The following is a 21321-nucleotide window of genomic DNA, read 5'->3' as shown; positions in this document are numbered from 1 at the left end:
GTTTTTGGTTTCAATTATATTTAGGGTAATTTTGGTTTGATCGGTTACTTCAGTTAAAATTTTTGGTGAATTTGGTTAATTCTATTCAAAATTTGGTTAACGATTTGTTTTTATTAAAAAAATCGAATTAATTGATTACCGAACTTAAAACCAAAGATCTTTTTATATACATGTCGAGTCGAACTGAACTTTTCACCGAATTAACCAAAATTTTGGTTTGAATCGGTTCGGCGGATTCGGTTCAAATTCCCAGACCTACTAGTGGATACTTATGTTTATATTTAATTCTTTACTCCTTACGTGTGTTGACAAAGTATATATATATATATATATATATATATATATATATATATATTTTCTTAAACTATCATAATTACAAGAGGAAAACAAGTCTTCAAATGGTATCACTAACTTGTAGATGTTGAAAACTCCTCATTCAATGTGAGAAAAGAAAAAGTCATTCAATTACTTTGACAAGTCACGAGAAGAATTCGTCTTGGGTATCAGTGGGTAAACTGTTTTGACTTTTTTTTTGTTTCTGCAGATTTAGTCAAACAAAGAACATTTACATATACTTTAAAAACATGTACAAATATTAGTTAATTAAAGATTTCATGTTCTTCTTTGCAATTTTGTTGATAGATGTTCCTTAGGAAATAGTAAAAACTTTAAATGTGGCTTACAACATACTTTAAAGTTAAAAACATACTTTACCTTCTTTACTCTTTTGTGATACTAGTATTTTTATATTTGAATAAAATATGGAGCATAAATTAAAGGATCATTATCCCCGGTAGGGGATCATTACCGCCGGCGCCACCACCGTCACTACCGCCACAACTGGTGAAAGGAGTGTTTACACTTCGTCCTCCGACGCTTCCTCCTTGGTAAAGCATGCATGATCTCCTTCTCCTCCTTCTCATCTGAAACCTCATCCACAAAAAGACCAACCTCCTTCGTTGCTTCATTGATGGTCTTCTACTTGTCACCTCTGCATCAGAAAGAGAGAAGAAAACATAAATTCTCACGAAGAAACCAAAACAAGCAAGAAAAAGGATCCTTGACCATTATGTCATGAGGACCTTTGTCATCAATCTTTGCATCAAGAAGAGACAACTATCTTACAAATAAACATATAAAGTGTCCATAAACCTTAATACAGTTAAGCAAAAAGAAGAAAAGAAAAGAAATCAATACAAAAATGACATAAATTCAACTCTTATCAGTATTTTGATAGAACTAATAATAATTAATCAAATGTTATTTTACATGTTTTGATGCCAATGTATGTTTCAGAAAAAGAGCCAAGGCATAATTAAAGTAGAAAATGAAAATCACTGAGCCGTAAAAGACAAGAAAAACACAAACATAAAGCGGAGTGATCAGTTCCAACCTCTTCGACTTCCACTGTCTCTAAATCTACCAAGCCCATGTTCAAACAACATAAACCACATTGACAAAAAAAATCAGAAATTCTGTGTATTTCTAGTGAACCATAGCACATAATATACTTATATTATGATCTTTGCTTGTATTGAAACTATGCAGAAATTGTAAGCTGTTTCTTTGGCCCCAACTCTTCTACGGGATTTATCTTGTTTTCCACTATCTTTGCACATCTCATGAAAGTGTCACGTTCTTCTTCCTCACTATGGTTAATTTGATTCATTTAGCTAATAACACAAAAACTAGTTGGTGTACTAAAAAAGATTATAATTTCTAAACTAATATATATTAAAAAAGTTAAAAGTCATAGTCACAAATATTACATGTTATATAATGAAATATTGAACAAAATTGTGCATGTTTATATAATGTAAGCTTCCATTATTTTTTTTAACTTGTGTAATTGGTTAGGTGTAATTGCTAATATATTACTATATAATAAAATTAATTAATTTATTAATCCGTGATTCATCCGCGGTCGACCCAGTGACCAAGCGATCCGGTAAGTCGTCCGGTTCAGTGTCCGGGTCGGGTTTAAAAACATTGTAACATATGATATCCTCAAATATAACCTTTTTTAAATGTATAAGGCTTTTTGTTGGTATTCAAATTTCTTAGGGACCAAAATGAAAAAAAAAGAAAGACTTAGTAAGGGATAAAAGTTAGAAGGGCAAATCTGGTAATTCACATAAGCTCATGTATAAAAGAAACCCTAGTCCCTAGATAAACAAACTTTCAAGGCCGACATATCTAATTACCAAGCCTTGGTTCGTCCGAATCTTGTCCGGTGCTGTTAATCCCTGGTACGAATTATTACACACATCTCTATCTCTCTCTCCCCGTTCATTACTCGTATTGTGTTTTGTTTGAGCGTTACTGTTGTGTTTGCTTTCGTTCATTGTACTGTTAATGTTTTGTTCGTTTGATTATATATCTTTGTGTTTCCGATGCGCTCCGTGAGAATATACTCTTTTTTTTGTTTGTTTGTTTCCGAGAAGCTTGTTCTTGAATCATGTCAAGACCGTGAAAAAGTTTTGGGCTTTGGTCGTGGGATTATCTATGATCTTGTATATATCTTTTATTTGTCGAATTTTATCGAACTTCTTCCTGATCTTTAAACAATTTGTATTGCTGAATTATAAAGCTTCGAACTTTTTCTATGTTTTGAGTAAGGAAGGTAGATAGATGCATGAGGCTATGTTACATGATGTCATGACACATGCTTTCTTTATTTTAGATGGCAAAAGCGCTTGGAACATGAGCATTGCAATGGTTCATAGGAATATAGAGAGGGAATGGGAGATCAATGTGGACTTGTTTCATTTATTTTATTTATCTAAGCGTTGGAGTTTGTTTACTTAAATCATGGGAAGATGTGGAGAAAAAAAAATAGATTTCAAAATTTTATAGTAGCTTTTGGGAGCACATTGGAGCAAATAAGCATTGTGGAGCTTGTGGAGCACTGCTCTTTACCATGGATTGCTCTCACTTGGTTTGCTTCATTATATTTTTTGGTCTTATCATCATCATCTTTTCTATATGCTCATGCAGTGATGCTGATTTGGAATCTGTCTCTGAGTGGAGATTCTTTGTCATTATAAATAAACTTTGGTTCTTTATTTATTTGAATCCTTGAATTTGTATCTGCAGTTACCACTCTTCTTTGTTGTAACAACCTCAGCAAACAATGAGTGGTCGATTTTCTCGGTCCATCTATGTTGGTAACTTGCCCGGTGACATTAGGGAGTCTGAGATTGAAGATCTCTTTTACAAGGTCAGTTCTGGCTACCTTGTTTTTGTTTTGTTTTGGATGACATTCCAACTGTTGTAAGAGAATGTTTTGAACGAGTTATCGCAATTGCAGTACGGCCGCATAGTGGATATCGAATTGAAGGTTCCACCTCGTCCTCCATGTTATTGTTTTGTTGAGGTACGTTTCTTACATGTTCTTAATCAGTTTACAAGATATTATTACGGTTAACCAAGCTTTGTGTTGGATGTTTTGTAGTTTGAGCATGCTCGGGATGCTGAAGATGCGATCGATGGCCGTGATGGGTACAACTTTGACGGCTGTCGTTTGAGGGTAATATTACTTGAGTCTGCTTTACATTACCCTTTCAGGTTTTTATATATTTTCTTCTCGTTGTTTCTAATCATATTATGAAAGCAGGTTGAGCTTGCTCATGGTGGTCGAGGACAGTCTTCAGGTGATCGTCGTGGCGGTGGTGGATACCGTGGTGGGGGTGGTGGCTATGGCGGCGGTGGAGGTGGTGGTGGTGGTGGATCAGCCCGGTTTGGTGTCTCACGACACTCCGAATTCCGAGGTTTGTGTAATTGTTTGCTGTTGGTAAAGTTTGACTGCATCTCTTTCTGAATGTTTTCTTGGATGCAGTTATTGTACGTGGGCTCCCATCATCTGCCTCATGGCAGGATTTGAAGGTGTGTTGATTGATTTCTAATGTTTCTGCTGTCTTTTTTTTTTATTCTTCATATTAAAACAATCGTTTCAGGATCATATGCGGAAAGCTGGTGATGTGTGCTTTGCTGAGGTCACTCGAGACAGTGAAGGTGCGTTACTTTACACTTTCTTACCAGTATTAGCGTTTGTGGTTATGTCTTTTTTCTTTTCTTTTTCTCTTACATCTTTAATAATAATATGATCAGGAACTTATGGTGTTGTTGACTACACCAACTATGATGACATGAAGTATGCGGTAAGTTTTCCCACTCTCTTCTTCTCCTCTTGCTGTTTATGAAGCTATGAACTGTATTGTTTCCAGTGTTCATAACTTGCGATTTTGTTTTTCGTTCAGATAAGGAAACTGGATGATACAGAGTTCAGAAACCCCTGGGCTAGAGGCTATATCCGGGTACTGTCTTAATTGGTTTACCTTTATGTATATGTTTGCCTTCTTCAGACTGTAAACCATAAAAATATGTTCTTACGTACAGGTTACGAAATATGAAAGCTCTCAGTCAAGGAGCCCAAGTAGAAGCAGGAGCCGTAGCCGAGGCCGTGGTCGCAGCCCTAGCCGCAGCGTTAGCAGAAGCAGGAGCCCAAGAAAGGATCTGAGGTGCGTTTGTTTTGTTTATATATAATAATCCCATTTTGAACAATATCTTTGAAATAGAGCTGTGTGTTATCAAATCTTTATTGCAGTAAATCACCAAGACGATCCCTTTCAAGATCGGTATCAAAATCTAGGTCGCCTTCTCCTGACAGGAAGATGAGTCCCCCTAGGTAAAGTTCTCTCCCCCTTTTAAACCGTTCTTTTACTTCTGTGATTAAAGTGATTCTTTTAATTTTAATTTTTATTTTGATTGAATTCATTTTAGGGCAATGTCTAGGTCCAGGTCCAGGTCTCTTTCAAAATCTCCTGCCAAGGTATACAAAAAGTTGCATTTTATACTACTTTTGATAAACATATCAATCTGAAACTTGTTGTAAATTATCTCCTCAGGTTCGGGAAGGCAGTGAGTGATTGCTGCGATTCCTCCATGGCAACGAAGATCGAACGGGAGAAATCTGGAGTACTATGCAAACTTGTAATTTGTTCTCTAGACTACTAGTTCTGGATACTTTTATTTCTCTCTGCTACTACTACTTTGGTCTTTAAAACTTGTTATCTTTACCGGTTCTTTGAAATATTTATGTTTTACTCTTTGTGAGTTTTAGACAGGCATATCCTTATCAATCGAAACTGCAAACTTCTAATATACTTGAAGTTGTAAAATCTTCATGCATTTTGTTCTGTATACTTGTTTGCCTAACTTTTTATTTATTAATGTTGCCTTCAGATTAAAAAGCATGTTATTTCCTAGTTAAAACCTACGTTGCACGGAAGCTTCATCGGAGGTCCGCTTCGGAACCGGAATTGGAATCGGAACCTTGTGGAAGCTTGCAGAATCTTGCTTCCAAAACGTTTCTAAAATATTATCTTTAAAACATGTTAGAAGCTTACGATTCCGATTTGGAATCACGCTTCCGTTTTTAAAAAAATACAATGTATATCAATAAAATATAAAACCATAGTTTTAATCTATATAAAATAAAAAAATGAATAGTAATGAATATTGAGTTATAAATATACAAATATCAAAAATAATACTATAAATTATCTTTATACATTGAGATTTTTTATTAAAGATATAGCACATATTGAAACACATTGTGTCAATTATTTATGAAAAATTAAAAATAATTAATATAATATTTTTTTTGTAAACTTAATTTATGTGTATTTTACAGTTTTAATATAAAATCATTTCAAAATTATTATAAATGAATAAATGTTTTATTTCAAATTTAAATCATATAATTTTTAGTCCTAATTTTTTTAAAAAAGTTTACATATATATATATATATAAATTTATTTATATGGATATACGCTTCCAACACGTACCCGCTTCCTAATATTTTAAAAAATCTCGTTTCTGTGCTTCATTACGCTTCCGCTTCCACGTACCCGCTTCCGTTTCCATGTAACATAGGTTAAAACTTGTTATTTTCGTCACTCTTTGATATTCCAGTCCATGGTTAAATCGAAAGGTTTTTTCACCAAGTTCTTTGTTTCAGTCTGGAAGATAGAAGATTTGTTCATTTTTGCTGAAATAAAATATGTCCTCTCTTTAAATTTGTAACACTAGTATTTTGGAAATTTTGTGAAGACGCTAAGTGGGGCCATACAATTTTTCTTCTTCTCATTTATCCAATTGTGTACTTCATGGCTTAGGCAACACTTCTTGTCAAAAAATATAATACAGAGAAGGAGTGCTAAAAAATTTACTTAAAACAAATCATAGTAAAATCATTTCATTTAACTAGAATTTCTATTATTTCTCATACTACGAACTTCATTATTCTTCATTAAAGACAAATTAGTCATACAAAATGATACTAACCTAATTCTCTACACATACATTTATTATATACACATTATTCCATCATACTTATTTTGTGTTATTACTAAATAACGTCCACCCTATATTTGTATATATGGTTACTTGTGATTTATTTAATAGTAAATACTTTCGAAGACTATAAACATAATACAATATCCATTGTAAAAAAATTGCATCTTTTACAGAGAGCAACCATTATTTTATACCAACCTTATTAACTAAACTGATTTCATTAACCATGTTATATATATGAACACTTCAGCATTATCATTCACAAACTAAACAATGTTTGTCACAACTTAATATTCCAAATTGGTTGTATTATTTAATAGCAAACCAGTTCCTATACGAATCCAATTATAAATAGCTATTCATCTGCTATATTTTCAGAAAATAGCTATTTATCTTTGGTTCTGTTAAATATTCAGTCTAACCAATTATAAATCAGTTAGTGATAACTTCTAAAAACTTTGAAAACACATTGTTATTTATTAACACTATATCAATACTTTAGAATAGCTTAGCAGTAGAATTGTGTTCTAGAACAAAAGCTACTTATTTTAAAACATAATATTATTTTGAAAATAGTTTTGATACTATGTGTTATATTAAAAAAATATATATATATTTTAAATAAATAATTATATACATAATTTTTACTTTCGGTTAACTAAATTATTTATCAACCAAATAAAAACATTCGGGTAATTCAAGTTTTCGGGTTATCCGGTTTATAAATATTTTTAGGATATTTGATTATTTAAAATGAATGTAATTAATATTTTTAAATATATAATTTTTATTTGAAAATTCATGTACTCATTTGGTTCTCGGATTGGTTTCAATTTTTCAGTCATAGATATATGGTTTGCTCTATTATTTATACAATTCAGTTCAATTTTGGTTTTTCAGTTTAGTACGGATTGGTCCGTGTTTTTGGATAAATGTGCTCAAACTTATACGTTATCTTATATAGAAATTTGTTTAACTTCTATTAAAAGTGTCTCCAACTTAGCTTCGATCAAAAATTATTCAAAACCTGTGGTCAACACAAATAATCTTTGAAAAAAAATATTTGTATTACTCACCCTATAAATTCAAGTTATTCATGAAAAGGTCACTATTTTTCTTCGAAATAATTATTTACTCAATTATTCTTATTTTCCTTTTGTATAAATCAATTTGAGAATATAGAAATCTCAAGTATAAATCTGCTTTTGTATAAGTAAGAGGGTTCGTCTCACTTAAATGATATCAACTATAAGGAAATTTCAATATCTTCAAAATGTAGAAGGAGCTATATGACTGCTTGCTCTATACGGTTTGTATTAATTTTCTTATTTCAGAAGTCCTATATTGTCCAGTGGTCATATGTTAATTTTTTTGATATTAACCTCACATATATAAACTCATTATAGGTATAGTTATATTGAATATATCGAAAGATTTATTAAGCTATAACCTTCACCGGTTAGCTACGTATGTTATTACAATTTGAAAAATTCATTAGTCCGCTTGGACAAATTAAATTAGATATCAATTCAAAATTTTCATTGATTAGCTTTTAAAGTCATTAAGTATTTATCGTCAATTACGGTTGTATATAAAGAAAGTTAGATTATTCTGCTTGGACAAATTAAATTACATATCAATTTCTAATTTTAACTGATTGATTTTTATAACCAGTAAGCATTCATCTGCAATTACGGTTGTATATAAAGAATAAAAGAAAGTTAGATTATGTATCCAGATTAAAAAAAATATATCACATGATTTTGTTGTTTAAATATCATCCCGAAATCTAAGGTGATATCGTTACAAATGTTTTAAAAGAAAGTGAATTCATTATATCATTTGTGTATGATAGTATTTACCTAATATGATCTTCTTTGATTTATTAATATCGTGTGTTAAGGCAAGCTTTAAAAGGAGATTGGAGCGCAAGTTTTGTGATAATAATTAGTGAATATTTTATATAACTAGGGTGAAACTGATTTCAGAAGATTAACACATCATTTTAAAGCCTTGAGTTCTTTGTTATTTCTCTTTCTAGGATTGCAAACCAATAGTTCTAAAGACGTTTTTTACATCAGTTGTAGTTTTATCAATTTTTTATTTGTTTCTTTATAATTTGTTGCTTTCGTATTTTATTATTCTATTACCTACTTTTCGTTTCATATTTTAATCATAATTTTTTGTTTTTTCTTTAGAAAATGACAGTTATTTGAAAAACTAGTTTTCCTAAAATGTAGGGAATCTATTTTCTTAAAAACTTGATTATCTAAAAATTGAGTTTTTCCAAAAAAAAAAGCCAAAAACTACTTCAAAATCATGTAAACAATCAATCTCTAAATAGATGTCTAGAATATTAATTTGGTGGTTTAAGCATTTATAAATTATAATACTATACTAAATATAAGTAGTGTTTTATATTAAATATAATTATTAACAAATGATAAAATTTATATTTTTTTATTAAATTCTAGATTATAATATATTAGTTATTATAATTTATGAATAATAAATGATATATTATATATTATTATAGTATTGTAATTGTCTAAACGGTTTAGAAGGTAATCGCATTGGACAATTTTTCTATCATTGCACGCCCTAGTTACTAGAGCATCTCCATTGTAGGTTTGTAGTGAATCGGTTCTCGAAATAAGAACCTTTTGCTCGCACATGTCATCATCCATATGCATCTTCTTCCACATTTATTTATTTGAATGATTTAATTATTCTGTTTCAATTAAAACTTAATCATTTAATTTAAAAACTAATATTTTGTTCCTAAGAACTTCTATCAGTGATAACTGATAAGGTTGCTCTTAGATTTTAGCCTATGTTTTATAGATGCAGAACATGTAATACCGGCACCACAAACAAATATTTGGATTCCATATGCGATAATACTTCCCACATTTAATTTTTGGGCTCCCCTCACTAAAATGCAATGACCCCACAAACGTCTTATCAACCTATTTTCTTTGGCATAAAAATATAAAAAGAATGAAGGATTTGGTAGTGATACGATTGCTGAATCCAAAGTGATATAAGGGCATCAACATCGCTGTCCTTAACCAAAGTCCTTCCAAATTAAAACATTGAAAATAAATCAAAATAACATAAAACCGAAGCAAACGTATGTTAAATAAGAAGTTTTTATTTCGCGTCCTTAAGGCCACGTGTCATCGGGGGAGGGGAAGCACGGATTAGGGTTGTGTTCAAAAAAAATCCGATACGAAGTCATTCTCATCCTCTCTCTTCTCTCTCTCTCGACGGCGATTTTCAACCCAATCAAACACCTCTCGGCGTAGCTGTCTCCGTCGCTGTCTCCGTCGGTGTCTCCCTCGATATCTCCGAGGATCTCTCCGTCGCTGTCTCCCTCGATCTCTCCCTGGATCTCCCGTTCATCTCGCCGTCTATTCTCACCCTCGATCTCTCCGTGTATCTCTCCGTCCATCTCTCGGCGTAGCTGTCTCCGTCCATCTCTCCGTGTATCTCTCCGTCCAGGTATCGCTGAATCCTCTGTTCGTCGCTTTCGGATTTAGTGTATCAACTTGTGGATCTATCCCGTGTGTATCTGGGTTTGTTGTGACGATTTGATTGTATGCATTGTGTAATTGATTGAATAGTTGGTGTTTGTGATTGAATGCCATGTCTGAGAATCCTTTGTTTGTGAATTAAATACTCGTTGTTTTGTTTTCTAACTTTGTGATTGAAACTAGTACTTGATGTTTGTGTGTTCATAACAAGAAACTCTTTCGATATGAAACTTATTGGATTAGAAAAGCATGGATTTGAAACTCATATCATTAACTCGTTTTAGATAGATATTGATGAGTATCTGATTAGTATTCACGAGAAGCTAAGTTAAGTTTATTACAGGGCATGGACATAGACATTTGAAACTCATAAATCGATTGCATTAAGTAGCTGACCTGTTTGCGGAAAGCAAATTCATAACTGTTATAGGAGTTAAGTTAAGTTTGTTCTCAACCAAATATGAATAGTGAGACTTAGTTATAGTATCAGTGTCCTGTCTTGTTGCATTGGTGAGAATTATAGGATCAATTTGTGGATATCATTGTACTCTGTTTGAAACCAAATCCTCTTTTCAATTTAATGAAGTTGTTTGTTCAATCCGCTTTTCTTTTTAGTTGTGTAGTGTGCAATAACTACTGATTAGACCTTCGTAGTTTATTGCCTACTCTTGTTGCTTCTCATCAAACGCCGTAAGGTTGTACTTGTCTATTTAACCCCGAACTAGAGTTAATAGCTATGTACTTGTAGTTTTATAATAAGTGTTGATTAGACTTAGGTAGATAATGGTTAGGTGTTATGGAGTTACTACCTGGTTATGTTTGTCCTATTTAATCAGATAGAATATGGTAGAGCTTTAGTATCTCCAAATCTTCTTTCTTTTTCTGTGGGAGTATCAGTCTCTTTTCTTTCCTTGTTGCCATGAAGCCAGGTAGCCAGTACCCTGGTTATGTAGATTTCCTTCATAGCGTTTCAGGAAATAATGGTCAGGGAAACTTTCCTTATGAAAGTTTTCCTTATAGTCTCAACATTGGAGCCTCTCAAATTCCCCCTTTCAGTTCACAACAGACTGAAGCTCCATCCCAGCCTGATAACCCACCAGTGGAGATACCAGTGGAGCGGGTGGTGAGAAAGAAATGGAATCCTGTTGATGAAGAGGTCCTGATCAGTGCATGGCTAAACACATCAAAAGATGCTGTTGTCGGCACTGAACAGAAGTGCCGAAATTTCTGGAAGCGCGTAGGACAATACTTTTCAGCAGCTCATCATGAGAAGAGAGATGGCGAGCATTGTAAGCAGAGATGGCATAAAATAAATGGGGATACAAACAAGTATTGTGCAGCATACGCAGCTGCGGAGAGGCTTCAAAGTAGCGGTCAGAATGACAACGACTTAGTCAAGAAAGCTCATGAGATATACTTTGCGGATCACGGCTCTAAGTTCACCTTGGACCATGCATGGTGTCTTCTGAGGTACGAACAGAAGTGGCTGAGCCTGAACACTCCAAAGTCTGGCGGTGAGAAGAGAAAAACTGGTGAGGATGGTTCCCAACCATCAGGCAGTAACGTTGGTGAGGAAGAGCCCAGACCTGAAGGTATCAAAGCTGCGAAAGCAAGTAGGAATTCTAGGAAGGGGATGGCTGTCGAGGACTTTAAGAGCGTCCATGAGCTCAAGATGGAGGATTTGGCGAAGAAGGAGAGGCTCTCGAAGCTGGCCATTTTAGACACTCTACTTGCTAAGAAGGAGCCAACGGAGAGGGAAGAAAATGTGAAGAACCAGCTGTTGGGCGAATTTTTCTAGTTTTCAAACCCTTAGAGTCTATGTTGTGTAATATCTATTATGTTTGTGTCATGCGTCTAGTGTCCGAGGAGTAGCTGTGACTATGTGTGATTTGAAATCCTAAGAGTCTATGTTCTGTTTTTAAATTATGATTGTTGGTCTTTCAATGTGTGATTTGTGTTTAATTATAAGAATTATTTTCATGAGAGAATGTCTGTTTACAAATTATATTCTCTGTCTATGTTCTATGTTCTGTTTACAAATTATATTCTCTGTCTAATGTGTTCTGTTTTGATTATTCTCAGGCAATGGGATTGGATTATTCGTACACGCAGCCGTCTGAGTCGGAGGATTACGGTTTAGGAGGTTCAGCAGACAGTGGAAACAGCTCTACAGAGATGTACATCCAGCTGGACCAAGCTCAGATCGAAGCCGCGCGCCATCAGTACCCTCCGCAGCCTGAAGTGGAGTTTGGCTTCCCCAAGGAGTGCTACTGTGGTGGAGAGCCACTTGTAGCCACTTCTTACACAAGAACTGACCCGGGGAGAAGGTTCTACACCTGCAAGAACAAACAGGACGGAGACTGCCATGTCTACAAGTGGTGGGACGTCGCGGCTACAGAGGAGATCAAAGCACTTGGTGCACAAGTGACCCTCCTCACTGATAAGGTAGATTCGCTTTCATTCGTCGGTTACGAGGACACCGAGGTGCGGGAGTTAAAGGAAGTTCAATTTGATATGGAGCAGAAATTGGTTAGGTTGGAGAGCATTGTATGTGACTTAGGTAGAAAGAAATCTAGATTTGGTTATGGGTTTGAACTAGTTGTAGGTGTTCTGGTGGTTGTGTTAGTCATAATAGCCATCGGAGTAGCTGCTCGTATGTAGGTTTATATGTCTTGTGTTTCTCGAAAATGTATGATTATCCTTGTGTTTTGTTAAACCTTGTTCAACTCGGATTACGTAACCCTATCAAACTCTGATTAAATCTTGTTTCAAAGTCTTGATTGATTTTTTTTATCAAAACTCTTGCTAAAATTAGTTTTTGTTTTTGCATGTACCAACTAAAAGAAAAACGTGTTTGATCATGTAAAGAAAAACTACTCTCCCAACTACAAAGTAGTTGTAATATTGAGAAAACGTGTTTTTACATACACTCTATTCAAATAACTAAAATTAGTTATAACTTTATAGCTATAAATATAACATATCTTTCAATTACAGAGTCACAACTTTTCTTTGTCGATTCACTTCTAAAACAATCACAACCACTTCTCAATAATTTTTAATGGCTTCTTCATCCCATTATCATTATCATAAAGATGATGATGATGAGATCGATCTTGATACTCCTTATGAAGAATTTTATAACAATTGTGCTCTCGTACAAGAACCAGAAGAGAGACAACGCCGTAATGTTCATGAAAGACACCGGGAAGAAGGCCACACCTTACTTTGGAATGATTATTTTGCCGACAATCCAACTTACTCTCCCGCTCTTTTCCGCCGACGGTTTAGAATGAACAAAAGTTTGTTCCTGCGTATTGTGAATCGTTTCTCAACAGAGATTCCGTATTTTCGACTATCAGAAGATTGTACCGGACGGACAAGTCTCACACCTCTACAAAAATGTACTGCAGCAATTCGACAATTGGCATACGGTGCTGCGGCGGACTCGGTGGACGAATATATCCGTCTAGGCGAATCGACAGCTCGAAAATGTTTGCACAAATTTACCGCCGGAATAATAACCTTGTTTGGTGAAGAATATCTACGACGTCCAACACAGGACGATCTGCAAAGACTATTACATATCGGAGAACAACGTGGATTTCCGGGGATGCTTGGAAGCATCGACTGTATGCATTGGGAGTGGAAGAATTGCCCCACGGCTTGGAAAGGAATGTACTCACGAGGAACCGGAAAACCGACAATTGTGTTGGAGGCGGTAGCTTCGTATGACCTATGGATATGGCACGCGTTTTTTGGAGCACCAGGTACTATGAACGATTTAAATATTCTTGATCGATCACCTGTTTTTGACGATATTATTAATGGCATCGCGCCAGAAGTGAACTTCTATGTTAATGATAATCAGTACCATTTCGGATATTATCTCACTGATGGTATTTATCCGAAATGGGCGGCTTTTATTCAATCTATCCGACTACCACAAAATCAGAAGCATTCATTATTTGCTCAAACCCAAGAATCAGTTCGAAAAGATGTCGAGCGTGCCTTCGGAGTCCTTCAGGCTAGATTTGCCGTTGTCAAAAATCCGTCAAAGTTATGGGATAAAGAGAAAATAGGAAATGTTATGAGAGCATGTATCATACTCCATAATATGATTGTCGAAGATGAACGGTCATCATTCACCCAGTATAACAAATTTGAGTTTCAACCAAGAGAAGTTCCGGATACGTTTACCGTCAACATGCCTTCGAATATCAGTGAAAATGTCGGCACAACAATGGATCGTCGAACAAGGCTTCGGAATAGACAAATCCATGAAAACTTAAAACACGATTTGATTGAAAATATATGGGCTAAATTTGGACATCTTCCGAATAATATGTAATTTTAAGTTTTTATGAATAAATTGTCAGTGTTTTAATTTCTGAACTTTGTATTTTTTTACACTAACAAAATGTTTGTAGTTTTAAAAACTAGTTTAAAAAAAAATTTTAAACCTAAGGACCTACCAAATGTCCCACCCATAATCAACATTTTAACAAAAGTCCTTAACCAAAGTCCTAAACTACATAAACTAATTAAATACTCTAAGGACCATTCTAAAAGTCCTATTGATGCACTTGCTCTAAGAGTAGTGAACTTCTCATATGTCTTCTCTTCTGATTATGTTTCTGACGTTCCTGTCGATTGATTTGAATATGATCAGAGCCAGGGGAAAATCATTAAGAAGCATGACAAAGTTGTTTTTTGATAAGAATGCAGGACAAAGTTGTATTGTTTCCAAATGTGGATAAGGTAGAGGAATGTCGAGTCCAAGAGAAGCTCATCCCAAATGAGGTGTACCCGATGATAAGGATCCAGTCTTGCAAGCCCCATTCTCCATAATGATAAGTTGAGATCGTAGGAAAGAAACAAGTGGTCTCTAGTTTCGTCATCCCTGTCACACAAACAACTGTTTTTTGGATGTTAAATCCTAAGACACAAGCCTTACTCTTGTTGGTAGTCGGTTAAGATTAGCCATCCACATGACAAAAGCATGCTTTGGATTGCCCATTTGAACCAACCTGATTTCGTCCACAGCTTTTGATGTGCTCCTAGTATGACTGCTTTCCATGTTTTGCCAGAATAGAAACCCTTACAGTTTGTGTTCTCTATGATCCGAAGAAATGTCTCTAGCCCCAAGTCTAGGCTAGGCAGAAAAACAATTGCCAAGTGGATTTGAAGATCCAGGCGGTTATTATATCATGGAGAATGGAAAAACCATCCTCTGGAGTTGCAAGTACAGAAGTTTTAACACAAATTTGCGTTTACTATAATGAAACCTTTTTGTGGTAAAAATTTATATTGCTTCCGAGGGTTGCGCCATTGATGTAATTATGAAAACAAGATCAGGGTATAGTAATGAGACAAAGATGATCAATACAACAAAGTAAATATGAATATTATACAATAATCGAAAATGACATAGATCGACGATTCTATTAGGAGCCCATGATAGTCTTCTTAAGAAAATGTAGAACGGAAGTTAGCTCTCATATGAAGCTTTTACAAATGAAATTCAAAGCACTTATGGGACAAGTTTCAGATTCTCCATATGGTTTGAGAATGTGTAAATTTTTTGACCCATGACAGGTCCGAAGCCTTTGATTTCAACTCTTCTGATAGCGTTCGTTTCCATGTTGTAGCAGAAAATGTAGAAAGGGATGGACACGACGCATGGAGAAAACAAAATTTCACCATTACCGGTAGTCCCGATAATACGTACCCTAGTCCCAGCAACTAGATTCCACCATAGAGACGGAAACATGACAATATTCTTGCACCATATATGTTTCTCCATATCATCTATGACCCACAAAGCGAAACCACTAGATTTTCCATCCATAAGACCTGGTGCGTTAGGATAGATTATACCTAATTTTCCCTTGTAGTTTATCAGAGTTGAAGGAGACTTTATATCCTTGAAAGCTTCATCAACAATAAACTTTAACTTCTCGGACCTTATGTCAAAACAAACTATCATAGAGGTTTTCCAGCACCCACTTCCCACAGCTAAATAATATAAAACTCCGTCTATGCATGTCTCATTATGATGAGATTGAGGATAATGAGATACTGAACACTCAATCATTCTCCAATTCATTTTTCCTGTTCCTAATGTGAGAACCTGATGTTGTTCAGTTTTTTGACTAGACGGCCTTTCACAAGATGTCATGCACAGTACCTTGTATACTTTTTCTACTGGGTCATACCCTAAATATGTTAAAACCCTACGCCTCCTCGTTTTCACTTTGGGTAAAAGTTTGAATCCTCCTGTGCTAGGGTTACATATCATCATCCTAGCATCTTTCTTTCCGCTTAAATCCCACTCATCTTTAGTACACAACAACCCACCGACAGGGACACAAACTCTAATGGGATAATCTATAGGAACATGACTAAGACTATCCACTACACGAGATGACTTCTGGTCTGAAATCAGCATAGACTCGGGTAAGGAGAAAAATGACCACTTACCCTCTGCATGGAAAGTGAAAAGGAGACCAGGACTAAGAGAAGACATCTTCAGAAACAGATCCGTGAAATATGGACGGCAGAGAGTGACACTCCAGTCTTTAGACACACAACGGAACCTCGCTATGGATTTGGCAGGCACTCTCGAAAGTATTTTAAGGATTACATCCATTGGGATCTGACCATAGTTTTCTCCTGATGCTTTCGTTGAGGTAATCGAAGATATGATACGAGTCTCTTCCTTGGAAACGCATTGCTTCCGTTTTTTCATGGCGGACATAACATGCAATGGTAGCGCTGCCTAGAGTTCAAGTATGACAGCCACCTTTTGATTTCTGTTCTACCACAATATAACCATTCTATATATGCAATGTACATATTAGCTAATTATCTGGCCAAAAAGCATTAAATCACACTCGTTTGGAAATAAAAAAGAAGACAAAAGAATAATGATTCTATGTCTTAACTGCTTTAATTTTTTTTGTGTTGATTAATTTGTATTCTATATAAATTTACAAGTATATATATCTATATATATAGTATTCTTAAATACAATATATTTTATTTTATATATCCCCAAATATCAATTTTGGAGTGTTGTTTTGCTGGCATACCTAAATATATGAATATATATATACTTTAGCAAAAAAAGAACATGTATATATATATACACGTATATATATAGTTTTTGAAAAAGGTATATATATATTATAAATATACCCCCTTAAACTTATTAATAAATAAGTATAGTAAAATTTCACAAGCAGTATATATTATCTTTTATAAAACAAATTTTCAATTTCAGATTTTAACCTTATATAATTAAGTATTCTTTATATAAAATAAGAGAATATTTTTCTTCTATTATGTACAATATATATATAATTTCACTAAAATAGTTCTTTTACACCTTTATATTTCTTTGTATAATTGAAATGTGTATTTTTGTCAAAATTCTTAATAGTATGGAAATAAATGTTAATTTAAAAAAAAAACTATTCAAAGGACTTGATATCAGATTTAAAAAAGGAGTAAAAAATTATAGTGGAGTGGAGTCTGTGGGGTCAACTCGAAAGATCTTAGTTATCACTTGATTTGACTGGCCTTAAATTGTTTTTGCCACCACATATGGGTGCAAGAACAAAGCTTGCCTTCGTATTTGCTTAATCGCTATCAACAACATTTCTCAATTATTACTGAATTTTGATCCACGCTTTTAAGGCGCCGGATTTATTTTGTTAATTTTTAGCTGTCGTATGATTATATGTTTTATATAATAGAGATGGTTTCTTTAATTCAAACTGAAAATGACTAACAATATGTAGAACTTATTTAAAATTGACTAACAATATAGGTAGTCAATATATTGATCTCTTATGTAAAATGATTCGTTGATCATTTTGGTTTATTGGACATTGTGCATGTAGTAAATAAAGAGAGTATTAGAATATTCAGGATATATGATTTAAAATCTTTCGAGTGTTTTAACTGTTTGGTTGCTTTTAAGCTTCGAATGGTGATCATTGTCCCGTTCCGCCCTACAGTTAACGGTAACAAAAATCTCTACATATACTAATTTATACATTTTTATAACTGTTAGAACCGTACCGCAATTGAACCGCTTGTCCTGCACCACTCAAACCGCAATCACCATTCGGAACCAATGGTAACAGCAGATTGAGCGGTGCGGAACAAGCGGTTTGACTGCGGTGCAGTTCTGACAATTATAAAAACGTACAGATATGTGATATATATAGAGATTTTTGTTACTGTTAACTGCGATGTGGTGCGGAACGGATGTTACCATTCAGAGCCTAAAACTGTAAAAATATATTGCAAAAAGGGTGTGGTTGTTGGGTTAAGTGGATTTTAGTCACCATTCAACAAAAATTAAAAAGAAAAGCAAAGTGTATTTTTCAAATTATTTTTACCGCCATTGAGAATCGTATCAGTATAAAATGCCGAATCACTTTTCATTTTATTACCTTTCATTTTTCGTGTCCTCAAGTGCGGTCAATTTTTTTTATTTGCTAATTAATTATATCTAGCTTTACTATAACTTTCTTAAATAATTATTGTAATCAAAGATTTTCTAAAACTAATATAAATGTATTTTATCAGGTTACACAATATTCCAAATCACTTTTTCAAAAATATTAAAATAATTAAAGCATATAACTGAAACACACTTAGTTATATTTGAAATAATTGGTTGAGTTGTAGATACAGGCTTTAACTTTAAATTTTATCTAAACTTTTTAAAATTAATAATCATGTTTTAAGTCAATTTTTAAAACTACATCAAAGAGAAAATAAAAAACTATTGTTAACTCTTTATTTAAAAATTATATAATATCACTTATTTTTAGCTTATAAAATATAAATATATTATATGTATCTCGCAGTTACACTATTTATTATATATGTTACCATTTATCGTTTTGTTTTGAATCGCTTATTTAAACGAACCGCAATTGCTCCGCATCATGTGTTTTTTCTTATACAAACCGTAGTTAAACCGTACTACAATATTCAATCTGCTTATTCCGCACCGTTCATTCTTACCATTCAGAGTCTTAATTTCCACTTGTTCTTTACGTGGAAACACCCTTCTGCATACACAAAGATAGCCAGATAAATATAATAAAACTTAATTATAAAAAAACTTAAATAAGATTGTGAAATTAATACCAAATTTGTTTCTAAAATATCACATTTGATCGTATTCAAGTTTTCTTTGGTGTCATTGGCAAGACCCATCTAGTTAAAAAAAAAGAAGTCATTTTTGGTATTTTAAAATTTAATGTGATTGTATACTACTTGTTATAATGCCGCTGTCTATAATCAAAATTATACATTGATTAACAAAACTTCCACATCGGGCACTGCTTCCATGATTCCATCGTAACATTTTCTTGCCGAATAATAATACTAACGAAATGAACCTTATATCACACAAATCTTGAGTTAAATAGTGTTTAAAATCAACAAAAGAAAGATAAACTATTAAACATTTTGTCCAAAAGAAAAAGAAAAGAAATGAAGTACCTATTTACTTTTTGTAATACGCAAAGCTAGCAAACCTTTAAACATGTAGAATAACTAAGACTGATGATAGCCCATTTACTTTAGCCTTGTGTGTCAATATTTCTGTTGGCTTCTCGAATGGTTTCTTCCTATTAAAATTCTCAACATAAGGACTCTCCTGCAACCGTATATTTCCTACCTAAACAAATAACTCAAAATCAAATCAAGAAATACATTAATCTTTAATAGTATCTCCTAAATTTCAGGTAAGGTTGTTTTTATAGATTATGATTTGTTTAAATACTTTTTCAGCTAGATAAGTTTAAGGAATATATATAATTATAGGTTGTGAATGTAGTAAATAATAGGATATTCAAATATTTAGGATATATGATTTAGAATTTCTATATATTCCCTCCAAGTATTATTTGCTAATATACAAAAAATATATATCAGAATTTATCTTCACCAATTAATGAAATAGTGTGCTTTATTTAGCAATTTTGTTATTTTCGAATTGATTATATAAATTTCATAATTTATTTTCTCGTAAAAAATAATGCATTGTTTTTTTTTGAAAGCAATGTACTGTTTATTTTATTTTATTGTAAGAGTGCTTACATATTGTAAAATTTCTTAAAACAACTTATGTGATCTTTTCAACTTTGAACCTATCAGCATACAAATATATGAGTATGTGTTTATTTAAAAAAAAATAGTGAAGTGTATAAATTTGTATTCATATTCTCTTAAAACAGTTCAAATATTCCACCTAATCTGCTTAGCAAGTAAAAATGGTGATTATTTTACACCTAATATATGTTTAGAATTATGCAGTTAAATGATTATTTTCTTAGTGAACATTTGTTAATTTGGATTATGTATTGATTACAAATCATAAATCCTCATTAAGTAAAATATAATTGTATTGATATATTTCAGTTTACAATAAATAATGTAGTACAACCAATTTAGAAAATTTGTTACATTTTGTTACGGGAAATATATTCAAAGTACACATATCTATGTATTAGAAACGCTCTTATTTACTTTACAAAAAAAAAACACTCTTATTTTTACATGTTTATAATATAGTGGTAGTTAGATAATAGATACTGATATTATACTTGTTAGTTATTTGTTAGGTTTATAATTTTGATCACAAGTTCTAAATATCTTATATATTTCTTTAACAATAAAAATTACAATAGCTGTATAGAATCATCAATTTAAAAATATTAATGATGCGGACTATTCGACATATACAAAATATGCTTAAGTATTGACATAAATCTCAGCAGAATCACCGGAACTAATTTTCCTTGTGTTGGCGCATTACTTGAAAGTTGAAACACTTAACTGTTTTGAGAAGGAAACAATGCAGAGGCAGTGCCGTGCCAACCCTATCAGGAGCCCTAGGCAAATACGATGATTTAGCATTCGATTTTCACTATAAAAATTATTTATAATCAAAATATTAATTATATTGTAATATAATATAAAATATTAAAAAAATAATAAAATAACATTAAAAATATTATAATATTTAAATTATTTCACTTTTCATTTTTATAAAGTATTTTCTTTTTCTTTCTTAAGATATGTTCAAATAGGATAAAGTATACTAATCATCAATATTCACACCACTAAATTTAACAAATAAATGATTTTAAATAGAAATACAATTTTTTTGGTAGAAACAAATTTGAGAAAACAAAATTAACAAAAAAGCTTGAACTTGAACAAATAAATGGTTATTTTCTTTTATATAATTTTAACAAAAAAACTATTTTTTGTAAGTTTTTGGTTTTGAGTTCAAATAGAAAACATAAGTTTAAACAATTTTCAAAGATTTTCTTAGAGATTTGGGGCCCTAATTTTTGTAAATTATGTGAGGGCTAAGGCTAATGTTTTTTT

General features: G+C 32.9%; 5 protein-coding genes across 7 annotated transcripts; 4 read left to right on the top strand and 1 right to left on the bottom strand.

The window, feature by feature from the left end:
* Positions 1-2141: 2141 nt before the first annotated feature.
* Positions 2142-5163, top strand: LOC106347421 (serine/arginine-rich splicing factor SR34A). 3 transcript variants are annotated; one of them, XM_013786945.3, is made up of 14 exons: positions 2142-2249; positions 2684-2938; positions 3097-3220; positions 3311-3376; positions 3455-3529; positions 3617-3770; positions 3839-3885; positions 3957-4014; positions 4111-4160; positions 4260-4316; positions 4399-4520; positions 4607-4687; positions 4783-4831; positions 4908-5163. In XM_013786945.3, the coding sequence occupies exons 3-14, from the start codon at positions 3134-3136 to the stop codon at positions 4926-4928; spliced, it is 867 nt and encodes a 288-aa protein (XP_013642399.2). In that variant the 5' UTR covers positions 2142-2249; positions 2684-2938; positions 3097-3133; the 3' UTR covers positions 4929-5163. The 3 variants fall into 3 exon arrangements, with proteins under 3 accessions (XP_013642399.2, XP_013642400.2, XP_048638552.1); XM_013786946.3 differs by lacking the exon at positions 2684-2938 and having other exon boundaries at positions 2146-2249; XM_048782595.1 differs by lacking the exons at positions 2142-2249; positions 4607-4687; positions 4783-4831; positions 4908-5163 and having other exon boundaries at positions 2264-3220; positions 4111-4164; positions 4265-4316; positions 4399-4519.
* Positions 5164-10816: 5653 nt separating this feature from the next.
* On the top strand, positions 10817-11695 carry LOC106353376 (glutathione S-transferase T3-like). The gene has a single exon (XM_013793127.2). The coding sequence runs from the start codon at positions 10817-10819 to the stop codon at positions 11693-11695; it is 879 nt and encodes a 292-aa protein (XP_013648581.2).
* On the top strand, positions 11319-12735 carry LOC125610280 (uncharacterized protein At4g04775-like). The gene has a single exon (XM_048782594.1). The coding sequence runs from the start codon at positions 11983-11985 to the stop codon at positions 12556-12558; it is 576 nt and encodes a 191-aa protein (XP_048638551.1). The 5' UTR covers positions 11319-11982; the 3' UTR covers positions 12559-12735.
* Positions 12736-12958: 223 nt separating this feature from the next.
* LOC125609919 (putative nuclease HARBI1) lies at positions 12959-14748 on the top strand. Its single transcript, XM_048781533.1, has 2 exons — positions 12959-14128; positions 14626-14748. Exons 1-2 carry the CDS (start codon positions 12959-12961, stop codon positions 14746-14748), a joined length of 1293 nt encoding a protein of 430 aa, XP_048637490.1.
* A 682-nt stretch (positions 14749-15430) lies between these two features.
* On the bottom strand, positions 15431-16648 carry LOC106416949 (F-box protein At3g49450-like). Its single transcript, XM_013857824.2, has one exon. It carries the CDS (start codon positions 16646-16648, stop codon positions 15431-15433), a length of 1218 nt encoding a protein of 405 aa, XP_013713278.2.
* Between the last annotated feature and the right edge of the window lie 4673 nt (positions 16649-21321).

Source organism: Brassica napus, chromosome A6 (genome assembly GCF_020379485.1).
Source record: "Brassica napus cultivar Da-Ae chromosome A6, Da-Ae, whole genome shotgun sequence".
In the NCBI taxonomy this organism is placed as follows: domain Eukaryota; kingdom Viridiplantae; phylum Streptophyta; class Magnoliopsida; order Brassicales; family Brassicaceae; genus Brassica; species Brassica napus.
The sequence above is the reverse complement of the archived record's forward strand: the minus strand, read 5'-3'. Positions and strand labels throughout refer to the sequence as shown.